Here is a 26821-nt window from a genome sequence, read left to right on the forward strand (position 1 = left end):
TCAAAATTCATGGAGAACTTCATTATTCCAGAATAAGAAATATGTAACAGACCTTCAGACCTCTGGACTTCTAAGGTCACTACGAGTCTGAATTTAAGCTCTAAACTCTAAGAGGAGATGAATTAATGGATGAATAACCTGAAATATGGAATTCACACAACTGTACCATTTCTTTAAAAAAACAAGTAAATTAGTCTTAAACAATTTACCAATTATCATCAAGAAAAAAAAACACCTTACTGGGAATGCAGGAACTTAGGCTAAGAAACAAAACTATGCAAAACTGAAGCAGGAAACACTCCTAAGAGACATGTGCCCAGAGCAATTAGGGAGCACAAGCCACAAACCACCATGCATACATTTCAGACAAATGAGTCAGCTGGTCAGCAAAAGGTCCTATCCACCCTATATCCTCTGTGCAAGTCTGAGTATCTTCAGTAGACTGAGCATGTGGGACAATTAAGTTAACTAAAGCAGCTTAAACCCCACTGGCTTTCTATAGTGCTTGGCTCCTAAATCATTTAAGCATTTTTGAACATGTTCCTTATTGGCCTAGCACACAACTATTCAGTTGAGACAAAACTTCAACTGAGAAAGAAAATTCTGTGTCTGGATGTACTTGCAATTCACTCAACAAGGACAGCATCAACATTTCACAACACAAGTTTGATTACAGTTACAAAGAGTAGAAATATCTGTCAAAGCATAACAAAGTTGTTAAATAACTTTAAAAAAGGATGACAAAGCAAGCCTAACAGATTGATGTACTAAAGTCATCACAATGTGGATTTCAAATTGCACTGAGATACTAAAGAATACAAAGCAAGCTTTCTCAGTGCATTAAAAACACTGCATTTTATAAATTATCATTTAGTTTGTTTAGATTATGGTTTCAGTGGACTGACAAAGGGAAAAAAAACCAAAACAAAACCATGTAAGTTAGCATTAATGAAACCCTGTGACTGCATTTAAATAACAAGCATGGGACTCCTGGAATTTGGACTTTCTCTCTCCCCTGGAGACTTTCCAGAATCTTTCCTATCCACTCTACATCTGAGGAAGCATGCTTTTGTTTAGGCAGGATCCTCTGGGCATGATGAATTGAAAAACATTACTTCTTGCTAACAACACCCTAACAAATCATCTTGATCCTTAACGTGACCTACTGTGAATAAACTGTTTACAATTCCTACCTTTGCCCAGCTAGTTGTGGCAATCAAATAACATACAGTATATACTCTAGCATCAGACTTGCAAATGCAGGGGAGGAACTCGGGATCTTCCAGGTTTCCCATGAAGTACATGACAGTTTCATGGTAAATTCAAATCATGGTATGAGATTTTTAAAAGGAGATTTCTGAAATTTCCTAATGCAAACTGTGACATCGCCTTTGCCAGAATATTGATGCGCAGAGATTGCTCAACTGGAGCTCAGTTTCAGGAGGTGTCAGCTCCTACTGCTTTCTTTAGATACATCATTCTTTGCTTCAATCTGCATGAATAACGACTGGAGACCCAGCTGCTAAACCAGCTAGTCCATCTGTTACCCCCTGTTAATAAATGTATTATTATGTTCACTCTCTCTAAAAAGCTCATGATTCACTAGGATTGTCTTTTGGGAAGACATCTACTGAAGTGCACATATAAATGTGGCTGTGGTTCCTATCTTTAGTAGCACAGACATATTACTCAGTATCTTTTTGGAGTCTTTTCTGCACGATGGTAACATGAATGGTCCTTGAGGAGGAAGTTTTTCAGTTGAGACTGCTCTAGAAAGCTTAATAAGATTCAAAGTCAGGGGGCCATAACAAATCCTAGTGTCAATCCAACGTTTTTGTCAGTGCAAAATCTGACTCTTCCATACCTCTCACTATGATGCTTTGTGTTCAGAACACGAATAATCCCAGGCAGCGCACAGCTACCACCAGTCTAAAATACACAAATTAGACACAAGATCACAAATGAAACGGCTGTTTACACAATTATAACCAAAGAGATAATTCTAAAATACAGTATTCAGGTACACAGGTTTTAAAGAGTACAAAATGTCATAAATTTTTCCTTTAGTACAGTTAGGGTCATTGCTAGGACAACAATCCTGGAATTCTGCTATCTTGTTTCACAAAAAGAGAGGACTGATTCAGTGTTTCCAACCCTCTGCTTATCTGCAGTTAATGAAATAAAATTTCTTTCCGCTTTTCATTTGGTGAAACAAGTCAATTACATTCAACGGAGGAACCCCTCAACTCCTTTCCTCATAAGCCTTGATGTGGAACATCCATATGCATCTCTTTAACATGGGAACTGATGATTTGTTTCTTAAAACACAATTTCATGGTTCCAGTCATACAACACTTAAGGCAAACAGAGAGCACCTGATGAGAGGCCACCTGACTGGGGACTATTTGAGACTATACTAATGGATGAAAATAATGATAAACCAGAGCAAATAGCACAGCCAACTAAACAGATCTGTCAAACTCTGCCAAACTTTTCCATGACCATGTGACAGGAGATACCAATACACCCACAGACTTTTCTTTATATTCGAGTAAATCACAGATTAACAAAATCCTCAGACATGGAAGTTTCAAGCTCCTCTACAAAGGCCGGTGATGGGGAGCTCTGGGGCCAGGTAGCACTGTTCGGCTCCCTAGTTGCCTAACACCTGCATAAATAAATCTTGGCATCTGATTGAGACACTCACAGATACTGTTATAGCAGTCAGTAAATTACAAAATCAATTTTAAAAATTGTCCCTTGATTGAAGTTAACAGTCAAAGAAAACATTTTATGAGGAGGTGTTGGTTTGGTTTTTTTTATTATTTAAATGGGTTGAGGTTTGGTCAAGTGGAGTAAAACAAGACTTGCAGCAAGTCACAGCAATGGGAACAGTTTCTCTTATAACTATCCTTACAGAAAGCTAGTAAAGCCTTGTTAGTTAAAAACTACTTTTGTCTAAACTGAACTTTCAAAGTCGCTTGAATACACCGGCAATCTGAAACAACACCAATTTCTTCACAGGAAAAATTAAACTTGATACTTGTTTCTGAGAAATAAATGTTTTCTAAAAAGATATTTAAAATCTGTGTAACACGATGGCTTATGTTCCTGTAATTCCCATGTCAAGAAATCTTTTCCGCTCAGGTTTGCAAATATACTAAGTCCTAATTGTAATGCTTAAAATAAAAACTGTATGTATTCTACAGCTTTCTTAACGAATGTTCAAGATTCATAATAAAGCCATATATTCAGTGGTATTATTTCTTCCATTTTGACTCATAGTAATATTTAACGGGAAATCTAACTGTGTCAGTCCAAACCTGTGTTTATGATCTTTCTTCAGTCCACCCTGTTTCTTTTACAACCAGAGGTTTATGGGTCTATACAAACTGCTGTCATTCATTTAAAAAGGTTTTTGTTGCATGGCTGTCTAAATTGCAAATACAAGAAGCATCCTCAGTATTTTCTACCCAGTATGTGTGAACAAAACTTGACATTAGGGTGGGTTGACAGAGGAGCTGCATTTATATAATTTAGCTGGGATAAGTGCAGCAATACAGGTAAGTTATCAGTAAGTGCAGCCATACAGTTAACATTGTCCCAGCAGACGCTACTACAGGACCAGCTAATGTACATTTAGTCTTTCAGATATTCCCTTTACAGCCATTCTAGATGGTTCTAGACTATTTACAACATTCTAGACAAGCAAGGAGTTGAGTTTTTCAAGCACTGCCTCCATTTATTCATATATAATCACTATGGAAACAAGTTTGAGAAGTGACACACATAAACCCATCAAAGTTGGCACAGATTATTGCTTACGATTTATGTATTTTGCCTACATAAGAAATATGGATGAACAGATTATTTTAAAACCTGAGAAGAACATCACAATGATCGATTTTTTTTTTCTACTACAGTACAAAGGCAATGGGCATTATCACTGATCATTTCACTGTATCAGCGTGCACAGTTAACATTTTCCTCACTGCTTTATTTTGGACTGCACTAACCTTTACATCAGCCTTGGCAGATTTTTTCGCACACACCGCTACACTATGAACTGCAGCTATCACAGCACCGCGTTTTCAGTAGCGCCCCGAGGACCACCCTGCCTATCTCCTACAAATATCTCCAAATACGCCTTCACCCCCTCAAGAGACTATCCACCCTTAACACCCCGTGACAAATCCGCATGATCAGCTAGCTGCTGCCTCACACCCTGCCCCTGCCCACCGCCGGGGCCACTTTCCACACCAGTCCACGCTGCAGGACCCGGCCACCATCTTGCCCCTCTCCTCACGGCCCCGCCGCCGGCCGCACCCCGCGCTGGCCCCCTCGCCGCCCAGCCCGGCCTCAGCTCCTTCCAGCCCCTCACCAAAAGATGAGGGAGAACTCAGGGGGTGTTTTGCCTAGCACGGAGGTGCAGGGAGCCATTTCGGAGAGGGGGACGGAGGAGGCTAACCCCGCGGCCCAGGCGCCTGGACCCGGCCGCCTCCCCCCGCCCGGGGAACCCGCTCTCCCGTCATGCGGGCACTGGGGCTTTAAAAATAACCGACATGGCGGGGGGAAACGCAGCCATGACAAGAAGCCGCTCTGCCCGCCCCAGCTGCTGCCGCATGGCCCGGTCTGTGTCCCTCAGCCCAGCTGCCTGACCCCGCACCCCACCGGCCGGGGCCGCGCGCCCCTTCCCGCCAACCCCCCTTCCCGCCCCGCCGCGCTCCCCCCGCCCTGCGCTGCAGCAGGGGCCGGGGCAGGAAACCCCGTGCGCAGCAGCCGACGCGGGGAGGGGGGCAGAGCGGGAGGAAGGAGCCAGGCGCTATCACGCAGTCAATGGTGCAATATCCTTCCGCGCTCTGAGGAAAAAGTAGTTCCACGCTCCCCTGGCCTCGCGGCCCCGTGTGGCTCGGAAGCTCCTTTCAGAGTATCTCAAACAGCGGGGTGACGGGAATCTCTCGGGAAGAGGGCTCAATCCGGAGGGTTTCATGCTTTTTTCCTTGTGGCGTGATGTGTATATCCATGCGCAGAGCAGAGCGAAACGAGTCCGGCGGCGGGCGGATATATAAAGCGCGCGCCGCGGAGGGCTTGCCTTTTCAGTTGAGGACAGAGCTCCTGTTCGGAACATGTCAGGCGGCTCCGCGGATTATAGCAGGTATGGCGCGGCGTGCGGAGGCCGCGGCCCCTTCCCTCATAAGGGGGGTCGGTGTATTGGGCTGGGGAGGGGGAAAGAAGGGAGGTGGCGGGGGAGGAGGGGGTGCCTGCGCCCTTGAGGCGGCGCCTGGGGGTGGCTTGGCGCTGCGGCCAGACAGCGCCTGGCGTCCCGGCCCCTCCCGGTTCTAGATGTTTCGGCCCTGTCTCTCCCCTTACTCCCGGTTCAGCGAGGATTTAGTTCGGTTCTTTGGGGCTTGCCTTACTGTTCTCGATTTTTTTAGCAACCCTCACCCCTTAAAAAAAGCTATTTTTAATTTAATTGTACTCGCTGATCTAACCCGCAATTTAAAGGTTTGAGCGTGGATTTGAGCTCAGGGTGTGTTTTTTCGTAAAGGTCTCTTCCCCCGCCCGCCTTCGGCCGTTGGTTCGCCCCGGCTCCGCGGGCCCGGCTGGGGGCGAGACCATTTTTTTTGTTGGAGGGGGGAGGGGCGCGGCCCCCCGGCGGTCGCCCGGCGCCTTCCTCAGCCTGCGCGCAGCGCCCGGTTTGCGCAATCCCAGGGGTGGAGTTCTCGCGAGAGCGGCGGGGCGCTGAGGCGGGGCGGGGGCACCGCAGCGCAGCCGGCATCCGCCTCCCCCCGCCCCCCCGCCTGGCGCCCGGCGCCGCAGCGGAGCCAGCTCGAGTGCGCAGCGGCAGCCGCGGCCCCGCTCCCTCCCCGCAGCTGCGGGCCCGGCGTGCGGAGCCCCGCCTTCAGCAGCTGCCTTCCGTGAGGGGGGCGCTGTGCGCCGCCGCATGCGGGCCGGGCCGCGCCGCCTCGCCCCGTTGAAGAGGCAGGGCCGTTTGTCCGGCACCGAGCCGTGTTTTTCTGGTGGGCTTTTTTTTTTTTTCCTCTGGAGCCTGAAATTGCGCTGGGAGCTGCGCTGTGGCTTGAAGGCTGGGATGGTGTTCTGCCGCACTGAGAGCTGAGGGCTTGGCTCTGTGGGCCCCGAGCCGGTGGGGAGAGGGCAGGATTTCTTCCGTTGTTGGCAAAATATCAAAGCACCTGCTAGAATGATCTTTCACGGGTTCCAGATATGGCTTTTGGCAGCTTCTGGTGTCAGTGTGCCTTCTGCGTGTTAGTTGCTACTGTGTTAACAGCTTGTTCTTCTTGGTGACAGAGACCATGGCGGCCCAGAGGGAATGGACCCCGATGGTGTCATTGAGGTAGGTGAATGTGAACGGACTTGGGAATTCAGTCGCTAATGGAGATGGGTGTTGGGTCTAATACTATTTTTTCTTCCTTATTACAGAGCAATTGGAATGAGATTGTGGACAATTTTGATGATATGAATTTAAAAGAATCCCTTCTAAGGGGAATTTATGCTTATGGTTTTGAGAAGCCTTCAGCTATTCAGCAGAGAGCTATTATTCCATGCATCAAAGGTATGCAGGTGACTCATTTGTTACCGACATCGGATGATTAGGAAAGCGTTGTAAAACGCTTATTTTTATTAGTGTGTGATAATGCCTATTTTTAATTCTTACTGAACAAGTGATGTGATGGTATACCATCTTTCGGGACTGACCTGAAATGGAGAGAACTCTTTAATACTGATCACTTTTTTCAAAGTGAATAAAATTAAAACTAAAAACATGAATGACCTGTGTGGGAGCAGTAAATGTGTATCCTACTTTTTTTAGGGTATGATGTGATTGCTCAAGCTCAGTCAGGTACTGGCAAGACAGCCACATTTGCTATTTCCATCCTGCAGCAGTTGGAGATTGATCTCAAGGAGACCCAAGCACTAGTATTGGCCCCTACCAGAGAACTGGCTCAACAGGTATTGATAGAGTAGTTAAAAAAAAAAAAGATGCTTGTGTGTTGCATAGGTTTCAGGTTTCACAACTGTGAGACAACAGACTTAAGGGGCTGTAACCAATATCCATTCAGAACCCTTTTTGTTTTGAGTTTGGGGGATATAAACTGGCTTCCATTCCACAAGTTTCTCTGCCTGCTTGAAAAGTCAGGTTGATGCATGTGGAGGGGATGCTGGGGCAGGGATGCTGGAGCCAGTTGCGATGCTGTGTATAGTTCTGAGGAAGCATCTTAAGTACAAAAACAAAACGCAAGATAATTTCATTAAAGCACAGTGTTCTGAGTGGAAACAAACAAACATTTTGGGGAAGCTATTTGAACTTGCGTGCAGTTGTGCAACATGAAAACTGCAGTGTGCATGCAGTCACTTCATTGTTCTTGTACCTTTGTGATGTTTCCTGACTGAATGTTACTGCATGTCTGCTTTGCCTTCAAGGCTTGGTATTTTGTATTGCTAAGTGGGAGTGTTTAACAAAACTTACAGGAAACTTGATTTTTAGAATGAATGAATGTCAGTAACGCAGGGTCTTAAGATGAAATGTTGAACAGAACTTAAGAGTAGGAAATTATTATATACAATTTGCTGTCTTTTTCAGCTAGAATATACTGAGATGCCAGTGCTACAGTTTTCTTCACAGTAAAACTAAAATGAACAAAGTCAGACAAGAAAGAAAAGAAAAAAAGGCAGATCAGTGAAATTGAAACCTCAAAGTAGAACAAAGGCTGCATCTTCTGATCAGAAGATACTGGTGAGGTGAAAATTTAAAGCCTGGCATATAGCAGCGCACTAGTACACTCTTGTGAACTTCCTGCAAGTGCCTAATCTGCAGGCCTCCGTAGTTAAAAACTTGAGTTTGCTTCTGGAGGCCCTGCTTTAACTTTATAACAGCAGGTGCGTGGCTGTTACTACTTTAGCTAGTTCAACTAGTTAAGGACAAAAATTTGACTTAAGTGCCCCTCTGACTTGAGCTTTCTAGTGAACAGTAACAAGCAGTTGGGTAAAATCATTAGCAACTCTTTTGTAACCATTAAGAACTGCATAGTCCTTGTTCACACTCTGTTTCCAAAGTCCATAGCACCGGTGATAACAGGGCGTAATTTTCAATGTACCAGGAATTACTGCTAATGGAAGGGTTTTATTCTAGATTCAAAAGGTAATTCTGGCCCTTGGAGACTACATGGGAGCAACATGCCATGCTTGTATTGGTGGTACAAATGTTCGCAATGAAATGCAAAAACTTCAGGCTGAGGCTCCACACATTGTGGTCGGAACTCCAGGGCGTGTGTTTGATATGTTAAACAGACGCTATCTTTGTAAGTATGAATTTAATTTTGCTCTTGATGATAATTTCCAATATAAATTTCACACCCAGTAAGTGCTTCAGTAGTGTGCTGGCTGGCATTGTAGACCCTTGTGCCTGTAAAGCTTAGCTCTAAAGGAGAGCAGCATTTACAAAAGTGTTCAGTGCATTTCTGAAACTTCATGAAATTATTTCTGTTTTTAAATAGCACCTAAATGGATCAAAATGTTTGTTCTGGATGAAGCTGATGAAATGTTGAGCCGTGGATTTAAGGATCAAATTTATGAGATCTTTCAAAAATTAAGCACAAACATTCAGGTACGCAGATTTGATTAGTGTAGCTGAGAACTGCTGAATTTTCTCTAAATCAAAATTGGTGTCTTAGGTATGTGCTAACACCAGTAATGTGTTCTAGGTTGTGTTGCTATCAGCTACAATGCCGATGGATGTGTTGGAAGTGACCAAAAAGTTCATGAGAGATCCCATACGTATTTTGGTTAAGAAGGAAGAACTGACTCTGGAGGGTATCAAGCAGTTCTACATTAATGTTGAAAGAGAGGTTGGTATCTGTTGTACTTGCTCTGGCTCAAAGAATTAAGTTCTCTTACCTTCTTGTTAAAGCACTGTACTAAAATTACAGAAACTGAGGCTGAGCTTTGGTTTCTGTAGTAATGCTAGTAGAGTACACGCAAGAAGAAGAAAAACTGTGCACTGGATCAAAAATGACTAGGGTGGACCTCTTTCTTAATGTCCAGTGTCCTGTGTCTTGAGATTTGGTGCAACAACTGATTCAGAGACTGTGCGTAGTGTCCTGTTGCAACTTTACAGGTTGTATCAAATGTAATTGCATGCTTAATTGGTTATTGCTTTTGAGTTCTACTCCTGATTTGGCACTCATTACATACTGAACTGTCAGTGGTATGATGCATTCCCAATCTTCTTTGTTCAGGAGTGGAAGCTGGATACTCTCTGCGATTTGTATGAGACGCTGACTATTACACAGGCTGTTATTTTCCTGAACACAAGGAGAAAAGTAGACTGGCTTACAGAGAAAATGCATGCCAGGGACTTCACAGTCTCAGCTCTGGTAAGAAGTGATGTTTACAGCTTCTGAAATGCCATGTATGTACTGAAAAATCATGAGCTGTATTTGAGTGAGAAGCAGGAAAGTTATAATATAGCTGTGCAGTGCTGTATTATCGTTCCCCCTGCTTAAAGAAAAATGCTTCCTTCTATCCCTACCTGCTTTGTTTCCACGGCAGGTAGGGACGCTGGGTTCCATACATCCCTTTGTGTTTTAAAGGATATTCCAGTCTGGTGTATTGGAACTAATAGTAATTAGCAACTTTTTAAACTCTACAGCATGGTGACATGGACCAGAAGGAGCGTGATGTTATCATGAGAGAGTTCAGATCAGGATCCAGCAGAGTCCTGATCACCACTGACTTGCTGGTGAGTATTAATCTTACAACTGAACACACTTCTGTGTAAACCTGGTGCCAAAAGCTTCATAATTCAGTGAAGGTTCTTATAGCCTGAACTATTTGGAGCTTCTTGGAAGAGCAAAGACTGCGCTCCACTATGGACTACACAGTTGTAGTTCATGACTAACATGTGGTCGACAGAAGCATGGGATAAGTAAGTTAACCTGCAGCCCGTGGCTGGCATTAAAGACTCTGTATTGCTTTTCAGGCTCGTGGCATTGATGTACAGCAAGTGTCGTTGGTTATAAATTATGACCTGCCGACCAATCGTGAAAACTACATTCACAGGTTAGTTAGTTGGCTCTGTCCTTTTGTTGGTGTGCTGCTATGTGGAGTGTCACATCCTCTACAGAAATCTGCACAGAACCTCGCTTGTGTTTTTCCCCTCTAGTCCTTGGCAAGAACGGGAGGTGTTGTGCCTATATTTGTACAGGAAATGAAAAAAAGCCAGCAGGAAATAAAACTGGATGTGGTTTTGCTTTAAAAAAAGCCCTGATTTGCACAGCTATGGTTCTGAAACAGGGAGGAGCACAACTTCTGGAGAACAAAACAAAGCACTGGGAAAACTTAGATGTGTTGTGAGTTCAGTGATGGCTGATCACCCTTTGAGATGTGGGGAAACTGGCAGCTACTGAACTACCATTTTGTCACGTAGGCTGTGGAGTAGGATGAGAAAAAGTGGCACAGCATCTCGAGAGCAACATGAGCTCAGTCTGTAGGTCCTAGCTAACCTGTGTCTGCTGCTGCTCAGTGACTGACCAGACCTTAATGCTAAGCAAACTAGTCATAGAGGATTGACGGGACTGGCTTTACGTGCTTCTGGTGGCCCAGCTGTGTTCACGTTTCGTGTGCCTTGTTTGCTCTTGCTGTGGCTCCTCTTACAGTGGGATTCTTTCCTCTGGTGTGTCTCTTCTGGCAGCAATTTTGAGTCTTGCCTGCCCTAGGTTTAATTATAGTGACTGGAAGTAAACTGCTTTGTTACTTCCTATAAAAAGACAATAAATACAGGAGTTGACAGCAGCAGTTAAATGACACAAGATGGTGCTGATGTAATTTAAGATGTGGATTCGTAAGCAGCACAGTTTGAATAAAGAGCAAGTTGGTATTTATTTTGTCATGATCGTTCGCTGTGTTTTGTGAGCCACTTCTGTGTATTTAGCTCTTGCTGACTGGGTGCTTTATTGTACAGTCTGCAGGAAGGCAGACCTGCTGGGTGTGACTAAACTGCACACTGTGACGCAGATAGCGGCTGACTTGGGCTTACACAATAACACAGCTTGGATTTTTGTGTTTAGAAAACAAACAGACTGTAAGTTTTCCCACTGGAAACAGTTACATTGAATTAAAACTCAGTGCTGTTCCGTGTTACTGGATAGGATTGGATTAACTTGGAACAGCCTCGTACCTTCTGTCTGCCATGTGCTTGGGGTTGGACGTGTGTGGTCTATGGGTGTGCTGGTTGAGCAGAGGGGAGGGAGACTGAGCCAGCACTTCCTACCACAGTACATGTCATTAATTATCTTACTTTGCACCCGAAATAGTGATGTTTTCTGCTCTGCGCTACTCCATAGGATGGCTGCTGCTTCTGTCCTGGTGGCACCAACTGCTAGTTTTTCCTGACTAGATGTTACTTCGGTAGCAGCTGGTCTTGTAAATGCAGCGTAACCTGGCCAGTGGCAGATGAAAGAGCAGCAGTTAAGGAATCAATCTCGCAAACATTTTAAGCAGCTTAGCATTGTTAACTTGTCGTTAAATGTGTTTTCTCTTTGTGCAGAATTGGCCGGGGTGGTCGCTTTGGCAGAAAAGGTGTGGCTATAAATTTTGTCACTGAAGAGGACAAGAGAATCCTGCGAGACATTGAGACTTTCTACAATACTACAGTGGAGGAGATGCCGATGAATGTGGCTGATCTCATTTAATCCCCGGGATGAGGTGGTTTTGAATGCAGTGCTCGCTGTTGCTGAATAGGCGATTCACGTGCATCGTGCTTCTTTCTTTGGGGATATATTGAATCTTGTCTCAATGCTCATAACGGATCAGAAATACAGATTTTTGATAAGAGAAGCGACTTTTTGTCGTGAGCTCTTGTGGGGAAAGCCATTGGCTTTATCCACTTTAGGGTTAGACTGTTGGGGTTGGGTGGAAAGTCATGGGGTCTGTAAATTTTTTCTTTATTAGAAATTTATTTCCTAGTTCCATAGAAGTGGTTGTGTTAGATGTTCTTTATCATTTAATAATTTACTTATGGACTAAAAGATATAAGTGCTGCATAAAGTCAGCCAATTACGTTAAACTAGCCTACCTTCCCTTACTGTATGTACTTACACTTCAGACTGAATTGGAAAGGCCTTTCAAAATTTAAACTTTTATAAGAGCATTAAAATGCATTTTTGTTTCATATGTATTTATTCAATAAAGTATTTAATTAGTGTAAGTGTGATCTGGACCCTGTTGCTAAGCCCCAGCAAGCAAGCAATCATACTATTGTCTTAGTTAGGGTTAAACCCAGTAAAATTTGCCATATTGCACATGTCTTAATGAAGTTTGAATGTTCAATAAAATACTTCTATATTCACTTAAATTGTAAATAATTGCTTCTTGGTTAGAGAGGGGTGCCTTGCTTAGAAGGGAGGAGGATGGTGGTGTCTGACCTGTCTCAGGTTGGGAGCCCTTCAGGGGAGCTGTGGGTGGTGGTGGCCAGACCTGCTGTGCTTTAGCAGGTCCAGGGCTCCTAGGTGAGTCCCGGCTCTGTCAGTAATGGCAGGGCTTGGTTTTTGAGTAGTAAATGAGCTTGGAGTGCCAGGGGCTCAGACCCATCACACGGGGCCATCACAGACATGTGTCCACACCACTGAAATAAAATACTCCCCTCAGAGCAGAAAATGGCTGGCTTAATCAGTACTGGCTTGATTAAAAAGCCTACTCCGCTGCATTATGCTTGCTACCAGTTGGGGGGTGTGTTTGTTTTTTTTAAATTGCATTGAGGAAGGCAGGGACAGTAGTAAAGATACTGAGACACCCCAGAGAAGGATGGTCTTCAGGCAGGTAACACTTTAAAAACTGGCTTTGTTAGCAAGAGCAGAACGAGATGCTCAAAAAAGCAACTTCTTCAGAATGTAACTGACCTTTGTCACACCTTTTTTTCTTCTTTGTAGCTTGAGTGAGGTAAAAGTGTTGCAGTACATCTAGTAGAAAGTGATTTTTGCATCATTAAAGCTGAGGAGTCTGATGACACAAGATGGAGGTGCCATAGGACACCCCCTCAGGAGCTAGGTGCAGCCTAAAGCTTTGTATGCGGTGAAGTGATGGTTCCACCACATCAGCACTCCAAACCCAAGCAGCATGGCCTGAAAGGAACAACTCATCCTTTCTCTGCTTTCAGCTAAGCCCTTTAGCATGTATACACTTCATGCATTTACCTTTCCCTGTGTAAGTCTACAACAACCACAAAGCAGGAGCATTACTTGGCCCCTCAGCAGCCAGAGATCTCTCTTAACTTCTAAAAAACTAGAATCAAGTACTCCAGCATGAGCTTTTCCAACTGCTGAGCAGTCCTTTTATTGGAAAAAAACAAACCAAAACAGTACAAAAGTACACGGTCCCTGCTCCACCCCCAGAGGCTGCTCCGCCCCACTGCCGGGGTGGTGGGGGGTTAAGCCATGTGCGTTAGCTGCTGCATCACCAGGGCACAGAGGCTCACCAGCTGCAGGTATTCATCTGCACCATCTGCCAAGCATTTGTCCACTTCCTGCAAAGAGAAGAGAAGGTAGAGCCCGTTTAAATAGCCGGGGAAGGCGGCCTTGCTGGTCTCCATCTCCTTCAGGTGGCCAAGGGGTGGAGATCACATCCAGGGAAGGATGCGCCATTTGCTCTGCAACTGACTGCTGGGAGCATCGCTGCACGTCATCGACACCACCTGCCTTTCTCCAGTGAATTTAGCAAAACTTCCCACACAGCCATCTAGTCTTTTTGGTCAAAATTTAGCAAGTTAGTTCATTCTTTGTTTGAAAAGGCCTATTTTATACACCAGAACAACAACTTGCATTTTGCAGCTCCTAATTCTTTTTTCAGTGCTGACTTAATCTCATCTTTATTCTCCCTCCCACCTTTTATTAAAACACACCCAACCAAACCCACAAACCTCTTGCCTGAGTCCCATTCCCATTACAACAATATAATGTAGCTAATAATTCACTCATCTAAATAGGATTTCAGTTCCTTCTCATGGAATTTATCAGGACAAAAATTCAGGTTCTACCAAAGAAACTTCCAAAACTAAAATCATGTACACTTCTCGGGAGAGAAAATGTGTAAAGAAAATTAATCAGTGGAGATGGGTATTGGTGGTTTGTTTTTTCTAACTCGAGCTACAAACTTACTGCAAGTTTCTCGACTATGACAGATTTCTGCTTGTCACTGTAATCTTCGCTCTCAACAACAGTATCATGCAGCTGGTTCACAAGCTGAGCAACAGCGTACCCTTCATTTATGACATTCTGTGTCAGGGAGAGAGGAAAATGGAAATAATTCAGCAGCAGAAACCCCACAAACTGGAAAACCAATCTGAAAAACTCTGTCTGAACTGAAAGACTGTCCTGATAAGTATTATGGAGCTTTTTAATTTGAGGACAAGTCAGTAGTCTGTGCACAGCCCAGCATCCTGCCTGGCAGCAACCCGAAGGGAGCACCTAGGAAAGACTGCAAGCGCATGGCAATAATTTTGCCCAAATATTCTTCCAGCTTCTGACAATTTACATCTTGGGGATTTTATAAGCTAGAGACATTTTAAACATTTAATAACCTCCACTAAACCTGTCCAAACTTATTCTAAAATTGGGAAAGCTTAACATCCACAGTATCAGGTGGCAGTTTCACAGCCTTCACATTTTAAAGTGCCACCTACTCCGATTTGTTTTCTTCATCTGGTAGCTACTAGCTTCAGGCATACAGAGATCTGTAAGGCCAAAACTTTTTTAATAAAATAAAAACCATGGCAACTAAAGATAGCTTTTTTTAAAAAAAAAAAAAAAAATCAGTAGTGCCCAGTTACAAAAATGGCAAGTAGTGAGCACAGTAGGCCATGAAGCCATTTAGGCAGACAGCAGTTCATAAAAATAGAAGAAGAGTTGTTGCAACCTTATTTTTCTGTACATCAAAATATACACCCATGCTTTACAGAAGTACGCATTCAAATTGTGTCAATTGAGTATCAAGCGCTAATATTTGAAACAAAACCCCACGATGAAGTACCTACTCCAGAAACTGGAGAACAGTTCCAAACTATTACGTTAGATTAGATCACGGTTTGAGGAAAGACTGCTCCAGCTCCAAGGATTTAGAAAATCTGTATCATCACTTCTTAAGATCAACGCGTTTTCAGACATCCTGGTAAGTAAACGTGAAAGTGTAAGGCAGTGACATCTGCACAGATCCTTGCACAGCAACTCTTAAGATCTGCTGCAAGTTTACCAGAGAAAAAATTCCAGACTCAAAACCAGAGGTCCTGCCAAAACTATCCGATGAGGCTCAGCCAAATAAAAAGCAGGAGGCCAACCGATAATGGCTTTTTTTTTTTTTTTTTCCATACAGGCATGGGACGTTTCACTGGAAGAAAGAATGGGATTTCAAATCCAGTTCAGGACCACCTGAGCCTCCTTTAAACTCATGAGATTTGGAATTTCCCAGTCTTCAAAGAGAGTAAGAACCTTTTCTGTATCAAAGAAAATAAATCCACATCTGTAAACCAGCAGCTTGTGCCTCCACCAGCAAGATCTATTTTAAGCCACTGCAGTTTGTACAACAAACTTAATCGCTAGTGTAATGTAAGATTAACATGAAATATTTTAAAACTGAGACTTACTACAGCTTTATTCAGATACTTCTTATCTAACACAGCTTCTGTGTAACAAAGAAGGTGACTAAGTCCGGTCCATTGAAGACACAGTTCTAAAGGCCTGATGAGCAGAAGCATCTTGCTAAGAGTTCCTACTCTGCCTAGTTCAGCCCGACAGCTCCACACGTCATCAGTTTAACTCAGGAGAACGCCAGAATCACATTGGTAGGGAATCTTATTTGCAGCTTTGACAGCTCTTCCTCAGAAGGGAAAGAGCAGAGTACTAACTAGTAAGAGCCAAGCCTTCTGAAACGGGCACCCTTAACTGCCTTGAGGCCAAGCTCCGGCTGCAGCCCAGCAACAAAGGATGCACAGGGCCACGACCTAGAACGACACCCAAGCTAGAGCACTAGGAGGACTCTACCTTTGCCAGGGTTTCCAGTTTCTCAAATGAACCACTCCGGCAGACAGATAGCAGTTCGTCAATGGTTTCTTTAGGGATGACCTGTAACAAGAAGTTACATTTCTTAATTTCAACTTTGTACACTTAAAATTCAAATCGATGCTTACAGTAACAGACACAAACTGTTATGAAGCAGGCCATTGTAGCATTTCATTCCTCTGCACGCCCAGCCACTTTCAAGCAAGCATATAAAATGGACCAGCTAACTTTTAAGAGACTAGGCTAATATTTGCCCTATATTGGTGATATTAAAATAAAAACTATGTAATGATAGTGAACTGTCAAAGTCACCTTCATAAATCTAACACACCATCGTTTATTCAGGACATTGACTAAGTGGAGGACCTACTTCAGCAATTAGATCAGCCAACGCTCTCTGTACTGTTCTACACCAAAGCAAAACAGCAAACCAATTTTCTCTCCAGTGATGCACCAGGGATATACAAGAAAAAGCCCAATGCAACAAGATCACATGATAAATCAGAAGGAAAAAACCCGACAGATGCCATGATTTAGCTCTGAGCTGGGAGACACTGCCCACATTCTCCCCTCTACTCATTGTCATTCCTGACAGTAGAGTGTCTGGACCGTTCAGTTTCAAAGCTTCTTTACCAACCTTTTGCACTAAGGTCACTCAAGGGCCACAAAAGTTATGTACAACCAAGAACCTGAAGTCGTTCTGAAGATGTAAAGTTGGGTTCCTTTGGTTTAAACAAGCATTTATTGAATGATGGAATTTCATGCTTGTCTTTCCTATCGTTACAGTCAACCTCTTCCAGGTTTCTTAGAAACTGTGATTTATTTGTAAGTGAAACACAGCTCTTTTCTACAGTTAGATACACAAAACTGTACGACTTCACTGAGAAAATTGTTTAAAACTGATCTGTAAAACATGGACAGTAGCAATTGGCTCTGGTTCCACCAAAGTGAAATCATCACAACCCTTACAATTGGGTACGATGGTAGCACCTTCAAGAGAAGTGTGTCCATCATTAAAGACCATTTATTTTTCAGCTCCTCAGCTCCTAATCTCACATTTCTTTCTTTCTTTAGGGGGTGTTTTGTTGCTATAGGAACACCTTCACACAAGTTTCACTAAATGTATTTCCTCTCAGGTTTCTCCTGTCCCTGTCAGTATTATCTATGTCATTCTAGAAGAAATCACTGCTATTTTGTTAATAAGCAAGACCCACACAGATCCTTGAGGAGACACTGTCACTGTCAACGTTGAAAACGAGCTGCTACTGAAAGTCATTCCTCTATGGTGTTTCCAAACCATACTTTACAATTGTCTATATTTTTATACACACACATATATACCAAAAAGCCATTCTAGTCTACTGTCCCACAAAAGGCAATACATTTTCCATTCATGGGTAGAGTATTTCAACTTCAGTTTGAATTATAAGACTATTTTACAGTTTTCTTTGACATACAGGATAAGTTTCTAGCAACTTGCTATGTAATAAGTGTACAGAATCACACAGTCTTTAAAATTCTAGTACCATACTGCAATACTCATGTATGAAACAACTTTTTTAAATCAAACTGTGAGCAAAGGTAGATACAGATAGCAAGTAGACTTGCTACGTAAATGTTTTTCAGACTAGTTACAGGAGAAACTGTGAAGCATAGCTTACCCCAGCAATTTCAGTGACTATCTTGCCTGTGATCTCTTTCCCACCCATTAGGCGAGTGGCACTTTGAAGAAAAGTAATTGCTTTTCTTAAGTCCCCTTCTGACACTTTAACAAGGTATGATACTGCCTGAAAAATAATGTCAGGAAATGCAAAGTTATATTTCACTGTTGATTAGAATCCACTATACTTTATCAGCACATTGATTTTAAAACATCAGGTAGTGCCTAAAGCAGATTGTCGCAGACAGGCACAATACACAAGTTAACACAACCTCTCTACTAACACAAATGTGTGCTGGCAATTTCAAAATGAAAAATGGTTTAATGCAAGTATGCTCAGCACAGAACAAAACACCTACAGTTTTGCTTCACTTTTCCCTGGTGAACATTTCTTTGGTTTTAGGAAGTATCAAAATTCATCCTATCTATGGAAGGAGATTAATATCTAAATGAGTTTGTATATTGTATTTAATACACTTGAGCAGTCTGGAAAAGTATCACAACTTAGCCCCTTTCACTGCAATGCAATTATGCACTGGAATAAGCAAAAAAACCCCAGGGCAACCATGAAGTTACCTCACTACTGATTTTCACATGTTCCTTCTCAGAAACGTCCAATAGCCTCTGCTGTTGGATTTTGTCTGACAAAGGCTTGAAGCGGAATTTGGAGCATCGAGATGTTAAAGGTTCAATTATTCTGAAAAGTAGAAAGGTAAGTTTTTGGTAACTGAATGCATGGGTTAAATTCTTCCAGACAAAGCTAACAAGGCAGAAAAGGGCAATGTAACCTTAAAACTGCAACATTTAAAGAATAAAAGTGGAAACCTAAACACTGTCTTCAGACTTGCATTCCCATAGCTACGTCTCTTAACTGAAAACTACGAAAAGTAGGTATCAACCTCTTGGGGAAGTTGGGGGGAGATAAAACAAAAAAGCAACAAAAAAAAAAAAGATATCACAGTACAGAAAGAGCAACAAGTCCAAATAAGCAACAAATTCCATACATACCTGCTGATGTAATTACAAATAAGGCAGAAGCGTGTTGTTTTAGATTCTTTTTCCATTGTCCGTCGTAAGGCTGACTGGGCTGCTGAAGTCATTGAGTCTGCTTCATCCAGGATTACAATTTTAAAAGGAGGACAAACTTTACCACTGAAAAATAAGAAATCTGTCATCTAGAGACATGCAACCTATAGACCAAGGTGGGGTGGGGGGGAAAATCATTGCAAATAGCAAGTCATATTTTACTTAACTATTTATACCCAATAAATAGAATGTATTCAGAGGTTCAATCTTTTTTGATTATTTTTAGATAAAGGACTAATATTTGTAATAAAGGGAGGACAGAGTTCTTACAGAAAGACCAACACTTAAATACTACAAAAGTCCTCAAAAATATGTAGTCTTGCTTTAGGTTTCTTCTTTTAATAACTAATGCAGATGTTTTTACAGGCCTCCCAATTCAAAGACTTCAAAGAACACTGCAACAGACTAATTTCAGTACACACTTATTTCTTGCCAGATAGAAGCTGCATGCCAGGACTTCCTGCTGCTTTCCAGTTTTTTTCACACATACAGCTTCACCTGCATGAGGCTTCTCACCACCTAACCCCAGAATCTTGTTAGCATCTTATAAACTAGCACCTCTCTTGTATGAGACGCTGCCGATTAGAGGCACTAGGGAAGTAACTTCCACCACAATACCAAAAAAAGCTTTCCTATGGCACTCAGACAGCTATCACCAAATCCAGGAAGCTTGATCTTCTGGGATTTTCCCTCTGCCTCTCTCAACAGCACTAGTAAAAGTTCCTCCCAGGTATTCAAACTCTAAACATGAAATTACATTAAGTCAAAGTTTAGCCAAAGCACTGTGTGTTGCAAACTTCCGGGCAGTGCTGACCCATCATTTATATTAGAATTATAAAGTTAACCTATACAAAACCAACCACATGCTTTGTCCTAAGTGAGAGGGGTCTGATCCAGCACTTACTCTGAACAGCTTCCAGATGCAGTTAGTTGAGCAAAAGCCTTCACTTTTTCCCGAATCACTTGTATTCCTCGTTCATCAGAAGCATTTAACTCAAGGACTCTTTGCCGGAATAATTCAGGCCTGCAAAATTTTTATTACAACATGTTAGCTGCTAACTCTTGTAATGATATATTACAAAGTATAACGACAACCCTTCTGGCCTCTTTGACTGCCAGGTATTATTATAAATAATTTTATTATTTTTTTATAACATCAAACCACATTCTCATCAGTTTTTTGCTTACGGGTCACTGGATGCACTGCTCAAAAAAACTCCCAAGTGCTACAAGTGAGTTGATGAACACAGACATGATGAATTTTAGTCCAACTCCCAGTATTACTTCTAGACACAATTCAATAGCGCATAACGGAAAGATCACAATTCAGATATTTTATGAAGTACTTTGAGATCTAGGTGTAGCTAACTTAAAATTGGAATTCCTTTACAAAGTTCAGGAAGACATATGCAAGCCATTTTTTTTCATGCTTTTGCTACAGGGTTACATGGCTGCTAGCCTGAAGTGGTTTAGGTCTATACCGGTAACTGAAATCAATTACTTGTGACAGGACAAATGAGAAAGAAATCTCATGCTACATCTGAATTAGAACGTGAAGATATTCCTGAAAAAGACCTAGAAATTACATAAGAACAGGCAATGACCAGAGGCACTCTGTCACATGTTTAGAAGACGTGATAGTCAATTGCACCAAAGCAACTTGATTCCAGCTTACCCAAACAGTTCTCTAGCAGCTGCTAAAATAGTGGAAGTCTTTCCAGTTCCAGGTGGGCCATAGAACAACAGATTGGGAAGCTGAAACACAAGGCACTATTTTCAAAAAAAGCAAATAAACAAACCACACCACAAACAGGAAAACCTACTGAAAATCTGAGCACCTAATAGAACAAAGTATCTACTCCTCCTAGTAAATAATATAAAGTCTTTCAGGCCTAGGTCATTGCACATAGCGCTCTAAAAAAGTAGGACAAACAGTTGCTGTTTATAACACAGCATGAACAAGCTGTTATTTAGTGGCACCATCACGTGTTGTATCAAAATTGATACTTCAATTTATATTTTATTCTGATATATTCACTCCAGGTCATGTCTGAGGTCACTAAAGCCTACAGAACTTATTGTTATGACTGCAGCGACATGTAAATTTATCCAAGAATGCCAATCAAATAGTCCGGATAATACTAGCAGTGCACCTGTCACACAACCTGTCACAGGTTTACTATCCCTTACTTTCTCAGCTCCCCAGATTGCCTTTTCAAGCCACGCTGAGAATTCTGTGCTGCCATTAACTCCACTGCAGTAAGTACAAGGGAGCTTGTGAATGCCTGCACTGTACTGCAGCCAGTGCAATGCAGACACAGCCTAACGCTAATCAGAGAGATGCTTGCAACAACTGACTGGCAAACTTCCACATCCATCCAAGAATTTTTCAAAAGGAGGAGACCAGTGCCATTTCTTAAAAAGATTAGGTTAACTGATCTTTCAAATAATTTAATTAATAACCTCAGCAGGAAAAATATGAATGTATTAAAGAAACATGCTGACACAGGAAGATCAAAGCAGCACAATGAAGACTGCAGTAATAATTACAGAATGACATATAGCAGCACAAAACATAAAATCTCACAATTTGAGAATACAACTGCATATCTGCTAGATCTCTGGAATTAACCAGCTGGAATAAAATGAAAACTGACTTTGTTTTGTCTGTCGGTCAGAGGAACAGTACAAGCTTGTGTAACATGATTGTCCTAGGACATGCGCTTTCAATACAGATGGAAAATCATTAATACTAACAGGGGGCTAACAAGACTTCACCTGGAAAGCTACATACAGTTCAGGTCATCCTTAGCCAAAGATAGTGAATCCAAACTGGGAAAGGTGACCAAAGGAGTGAAGAGTCTATCTTATGAGAAGTGACTTTTTGTGAAGAGTTTGATTTAGTTAGCTCAGCAGAACAGAAGCAGAGACGGAATATCACTGATCTCCATAAACATATCCGAGCAACACAGGGACAATGAACAAAGTTGTCATAAACCGAATTTGTGTAAGTTAGCCATGACTAAATTTTGGCTGACATCAAAAAGCTTTCTAATTAGCACAGGAGTGATAGCTTTCTATACTACTATTTCAAGTAATCCTTCCTACAAACTATCAGGCTGCACTTTAAAACTGCTGCCTTTGACAGCAGGGGATGTTCCAGCCCTAGAACAAGAATTCAAGAGTCCCCTCCGATCGATAGCAAAAAGACAAACTTCTCAGTCTGACTTGATTTCCAGCCCTTAATAAAGGTTCTATATTTAAAGAGTCAACTAAAATTAGGTTAGAGAATTTTGTGCTGAATATAGCAAGCAATGCAGACAGAATGGGAACAGCAAAACCAAAGACATCCAAAGAGCAGAGAAAAATGCATGAGTAGGTAATCCACAATCAGAAAGTGAAATAGAGACAGCCCAGTTTGGTAACAAACATCCCATTTTAAGAACTAGGGCAAGACACAGAGAACAGACTCAACTGTGTATATTCTGTAAAAGTACAGACAGAAGAATTTCAACCTTCAATCAACTTACTGTAAATAAATCCATTTCAAATTTTGCTTGTTCTTTCTGTCAATCATTTGTTGCTTGTTTCCCTAATTACTAAAAAGCAAATGGCATCCAGTACTAACAGAGCTTTTTTCTAGTTTAATTAGATACCACAACATTGTTATCCCCCCTCTATCTTTTGGGAAAACTCCAGGGAGAGGAAATGTTTACTGAATGACAGCAGAAAATCAACAACCATGTTAGGTTAGCACACTGGAAGGGTAGACATTTTTGTGGAGATACATGATTTCATGCCTCTGTGCTAATTCTACTAGTTCTCAAAACAAGCGTTAGCAGTAAAAAGTTATAAGAATCTGTTTCCTAATTCCATTAAACCCATACTTTACTACTGTTTCTGTTTCAACCTCATTTATGCTTGTTTCTCACTGAAGTTATCACCAGCATTTACACTACTTTTTCACCAAGCACAAACTAATCCTTTATGTAACTGTGGCAGTATTTTTAAACAGACTGCAACCCGATCCGGTTATCCATTTTTCCATGCTTGCCAGGGGTAAGCAGAATACCTGCAGGCACCACATGCTTATGGGAAAGTTACCACATAAACTTCTAGAAAAGGAGTGGGGTTTGCAGTTTAAGTACAAGTGAAGATGTAAACTGCAATGATAATCCTATACCTAACTTTTCAGGTATTAGGATATCATCAAGTAAATGAAAATTCAAGAATACTATGACACTTGTCATTTTCTTTGCAAAAAGCAACAACAAATCAACAGTTCTGGCAGACAGAAATCAACTTTTCCAGTTCAAAACAACCTGGACTCTGTCTTCACAGTTTATAACAAGACAGATGCTTGCTATTACAGATGGAGATATATCAGGGACTTCAAAGTTCTGCTCCATTTAGAAGCTCCCAAACCAAGGCCCACAAATACAAGCCAATCAACAAAGGACCTGCTCTCCATTTTCAACACTAAGGTTTAAATAAAGCATATTACACAAACCTACAGCGTTGTCACAGCTGTTCCTTTGATCTCATCAGATCTCCAAATTCAGTAAGAAGTTCTGAAATAAGTACCAGCCACCTCAGAGTTTAAATTATACTTTTGCATTTTTGACAGAATGAGACGTTTCAAGAGAATGTCCAAATCTTAAAAGCACTAAATATTTTAAAGTACTTGCATGATTTTGTTCTCAAATGCCTTGCTGAGTTTGGGTAGCTGTGGAAAAATACGAAGCCTGTAACCATAAGCAGAAGCTAAAAATTTGTCTTTTTAACTCAGGAGGCAGACAGTCAACACAAGTGTACTAGGTTCATGATCCGAGAAACATTGCTGATCCAGAAGCTGTAAGGTTTTAAATATCTGTTGCTCAAAATAGAACTTCACAACTGATCACCTAAGCGATGTTACACGACTGATATGTCCAGACAGAATAGGTGACCGCACCTCATTTCTCCTTAGTGGTTAGTATTTCCTTACTAATTACCTAAACTCTAAAAATACTATAATGTAGCAGCATTGATCTTGAAATCTAGATTTCTATGGCTACAACATTACATAACAAGGTCACATTGCAACAGCATTCTCACAGTAAACTGAATCTGGAGACATGACCTAAAGTAAGAAATTACACAAATCTTTCCCAGTTCTGTCATACCAGGTTCATTTTGCCTCCCTAATCTCAAACAAATAAGGTACTTGTGCTTTTGCAAGTTCTGATTAAATTAATATGAGTCTATTTCTATCTGAAGATATTAGTCAAAATCAGAACTGCACAACAAATTGTCTCAAGATAAAATTTTCAAATACCAAAGGCTACCCGTGCATATTGCACATCACACGCACAAGTGAAAATCTTCTTGCATTAAATTCTGAAAGGTCCACCTCAACTCTTGGTGAGCAGCCAGCCGTATCACAAATGTCATTTTCAGAACATCCTTACCAACCACTTCAGCTGGCATTAGCAGTCCATGAAGACAGAAACAGCTTTTGCAGCACAAGAATGACCCTTTAGGTGAAACATGGAGCACAAAAAGTCTCAGCATGTACAAAGGAAAAAGCTGTCCAGACTTACAAACATTTCTTGGCCACCTACTTTACCTCTCCCTTCAGTCCCTCCACCTTCCTATCACCTGATTTGGAGAAAGTAACTGTCATTCATACTGAATATTTACTACATTTTTACACAAAAGCAAATGCAAGTGTAAACAAAAGCAACTGAAAATGCTCTGCTCATTCTCTTTTAAATTCTTAGGTCACAGAAGCCAACGCTGCAGTGAAGTTAGTGCAACTATCACACTTACCTTTTTAAAGCCACGGAGGCTTACGTGGAAACTTTAACCCCAAAAGCTGAGGGTCACTAACTCTCTAAGTAGTAGACTTGGCACTTATAACTTAAATTTCCCTCATTATCAAACAGTACGTTTGTTTTAATGTTCAGCAGTTTCACAGAAGCACTGACAGATCACTAGAACTATTTTGGAATGACTGGCAAGCCAGACTTCTCTATGAAGGAAAAATTTCCCTTCTCCTCTTAAACACATATGTCAAAATTACTAGCTGAATAGCAGTGTAGAGACAACAATTTCCAGGTTTCAAGCAACAGGAAGTTTACCAATTGAGCTTTTCCAGAAAAATTCCAAACAGCATCACAAAGCTGACAATTTTACAATGTCTAGAGGGCTGGAAACATCAGAAATTTTACATGTATATCACAACATACTATGAGGAAGTCACTTAGCTTGTTCGTAAAGTACCACTGTAAAAATGATCACTGCAGAGTTAGAAAAGAGAAGTTTTCGTTACCACTGGCAGAAGTTTCTCCCTAAACATACTGTACTGGGTAGACATTATCATTACACTCACATCAGCACCTTCCAAGGACTTTTTCAGTACAGCAACAACTTCATCCTGGAAGGCGACTTCATCCACGTTTTTGGGGCGACTGAATAAAAATACATTAAATGACAATTTATTAGTTAACAAAGTTTCAGAAAAAAATTAAATTGAGAAAAACAGCATTTCTCTTTCTGATTACATTAGGTACTGAAGAATTACAGCAAATCTTGTAGCTGAAGTCAAAATCATAACAGGAAATCTGTCTAATGCCTCTGGTCTGTATTACTGAAGTGATGTAATTTCTCAGGAAGCTGTTTGTCTATCTCTATTGTAAACACCTGCCTGAGCTGTTTTAGAAGCAGAACTGTGTTGCAGACTGCAATACACCCTGCAAGCTGATAAAAGCTTTTCAAAAATGAAGCATTTAATGCACTTCTGCACCGCTTGCCATGGACAATGGAGGCACGTTCTGCTCTGTAGCCCCAGCAAAGGGCTCTCATAGTAGTTCATGGTGCTGGTTCTCTCCCATAAGAAAAAAAGCTAAAGCTCTCCTCCCAGGTGGAGACACCTACAGCTGCAACCCCCTTTGCCAGACATCCACCCCCCCCTGCCAAGCACCCCTTCCAGAGCCAACCCCCCCGCCACGACCAGCCACTGTCACCCCGGCCAGCGACCCCACTGCCCAAGAAAGACCCTTACTACTTCTCCACCCAGGGGATGGGCCTGGGCCTCCTGCCCTCCCCGCTGCTCCCTGCTGCACCCCTCTCTTTGGCAGCCACCGGTTTGGTGCTGATCGAAGACGGGCCTTTGAGAAAGGCCTGCATGGCGCCGGCTGGGCTGGGCAGGGCTGGGCCGAATCCGGCCCGGCCGTCACCGACACCTCACAGGCTCCGAGCCCCGGCCCGGCCGTCACCGTCACCGACACCTCACAGGCTCGAGCCCCGGCCCGGCCGCTAGGCCGCAGGGCACGCAGGCAGCCCCGCCGCACGGTCCCTACAGACCCCACCACCCCTTCCCGCCGCCGGCCGTGGGTGAGGCCACTTCCGCCCGCCGCGGGCCAATCACAGAGCGCGGCCCCGCCGCGGGGGCGGCCGCTAACGTCGCGCCAAGGGGCCGAGGGCCGCGCTCTGCGCATGCGCCGCGCTCTGAGGCGGGCGGCGGGCAGCGGGCGGCGGGTCCGGGCGGTGGCGGTACCTCAGGGCGCCATGGCGCGCCCCGCCTCAGGGCGGTGCCGGGTGGTCGGCGCCAGCACCTCGCCATCCCCCGCGAGTGCCCGTACCGCAACAAATAGTGGGAAAAAAAGAAAGAAAAAAAAGGCGAGGTGCAAAAGCAGCGCCGAAAGCAAAGTGGAGAAGGGGCCTCTCCTGTCAGGAGGTGGGAGCCGGTGCGGCCCTGCGGCAGGGCCGGCTGAGGTGCGTCCTGGGGGCCTGTGGAAGCGAATCCCAGGAAAGCCGGAGCCCGCGGCCGGCCTGCCCTGCCCCGGCTGCCGCCGGCGGCGTGTGGCTGCACGGCCGGGGGGGCTGCCCCGTGGCCGGGCGAGCAGCTCCCCCAGGCGTGCAGCTGGTGGTGCAAAAGCTACCAGCGACGCGAAAGTGAATCTTTTTGTTTTCCCATTACTTCTAATAATATCCATTACGGTAAAGGCAGGAAAAAAATGAGGCG

At 42.8% G+C, this 26821-nt stretch overlaps 2 protein-coding genes and 3 non-coding genes across 5 annotated transcripts; 4 read left to right on the top strand and 1 right to left on the bottom strand.

Moving 5' to 3' along the window:
* Nucleotides 1–5018: 5018 nt before the first annotated feature.
* EIF4A2 (eukaryotic translation initiation factor 4A2) lies at nt 5019–12367 on the top strand. Its single transcript, XM_005438478.4, has 11 exons — nt 5019–5155; nt 6310–6355; nt 6442–6574; nt 6833–6972; nt 8153–8321; nt 8517–8626; nt 8724–8867; nt 9258–9395; nt 9671–9760; nt 10001–10080; nt 11567–12367. Exons 1-11 carry the CDS (start codon nt 5127–5129, stop codon nt 11709–11711), a joined length of 1224 nt encoding a protein of 407 aa, XP_005438535.1. The 5' UTR covers nt 5019–5126; the 3' UTR covers nt 11712–12367.
* Nucleotides 6682–6752, top strand: LOC114015670 (small nucleolar RNA SNORD2). The gene has a single exon (XR_003559712.1). It is a non-coding gene; the product is annotated as a small nucleolar RNA SNORD2 (small nucleolar RNA).
* Nucleotides 8915–9095, top strand: LOC114015669 (small nucleolar RNA SNORA81). Its single transcript, XR_003559711.1, has one exon. It is a non-coding gene; the product is annotated as a small nucleolar RNA SNORA81 (small nucleolar RNA).
* LOC114015666 (small nucleolar RNA SNORA63) lies at nt 9468–9594 on the top strand. Its single transcript, XR_003559708.1, has one exon. It is a non-coding gene; the product is annotated as a small nucleolar RNA SNORA63 (small nucleolar RNA).
* A 953-nt stretch (nt 12368–13320) lies between the features above and the next one.
* On the bottom strand, nt 13321–26117 carry RFC4 (replication factor C subunit 4). The gene is made up of 10 exons (XM_027804291.2): nt 25859–26117; nt 25187–25265; nt 20489–20568; nt 19718–19837; nt 18736–18879; nt 18304–18424; nt 17729–17854; nt 16050–16130; nt 14172–14288; nt 13321–13540 (listed from the first exon to the last, which is right to left on the bottom strand). The coding sequence occupies exons 1-10, from the start codon at nt 25981–25983 to the stop codon at nt 13445–13447; spliced, it is 1089 nt and encodes a 362-aa protein (XP_027660092.2). The 5' UTR covers nt 25984–26117; the 3' UTR covers nt 13321–13444.
* Between the last annotated feature and the right edge of the window lie 704 nt (nt 26118–26821).

This window comes from Falco cherrug, chromosome 11 (genome assembly GCF_023634085.1).
Source record: "Falco cherrug isolate bFalChe1 chromosome 11, bFalChe1.pri, whole genome shotgun sequence".
In the NCBI taxonomy this organism is placed as follows: Eukaryota; Metazoa; Chordata; class Aves; order Falconiformes; family Falconidae; genus Falco; species Falco cherrug.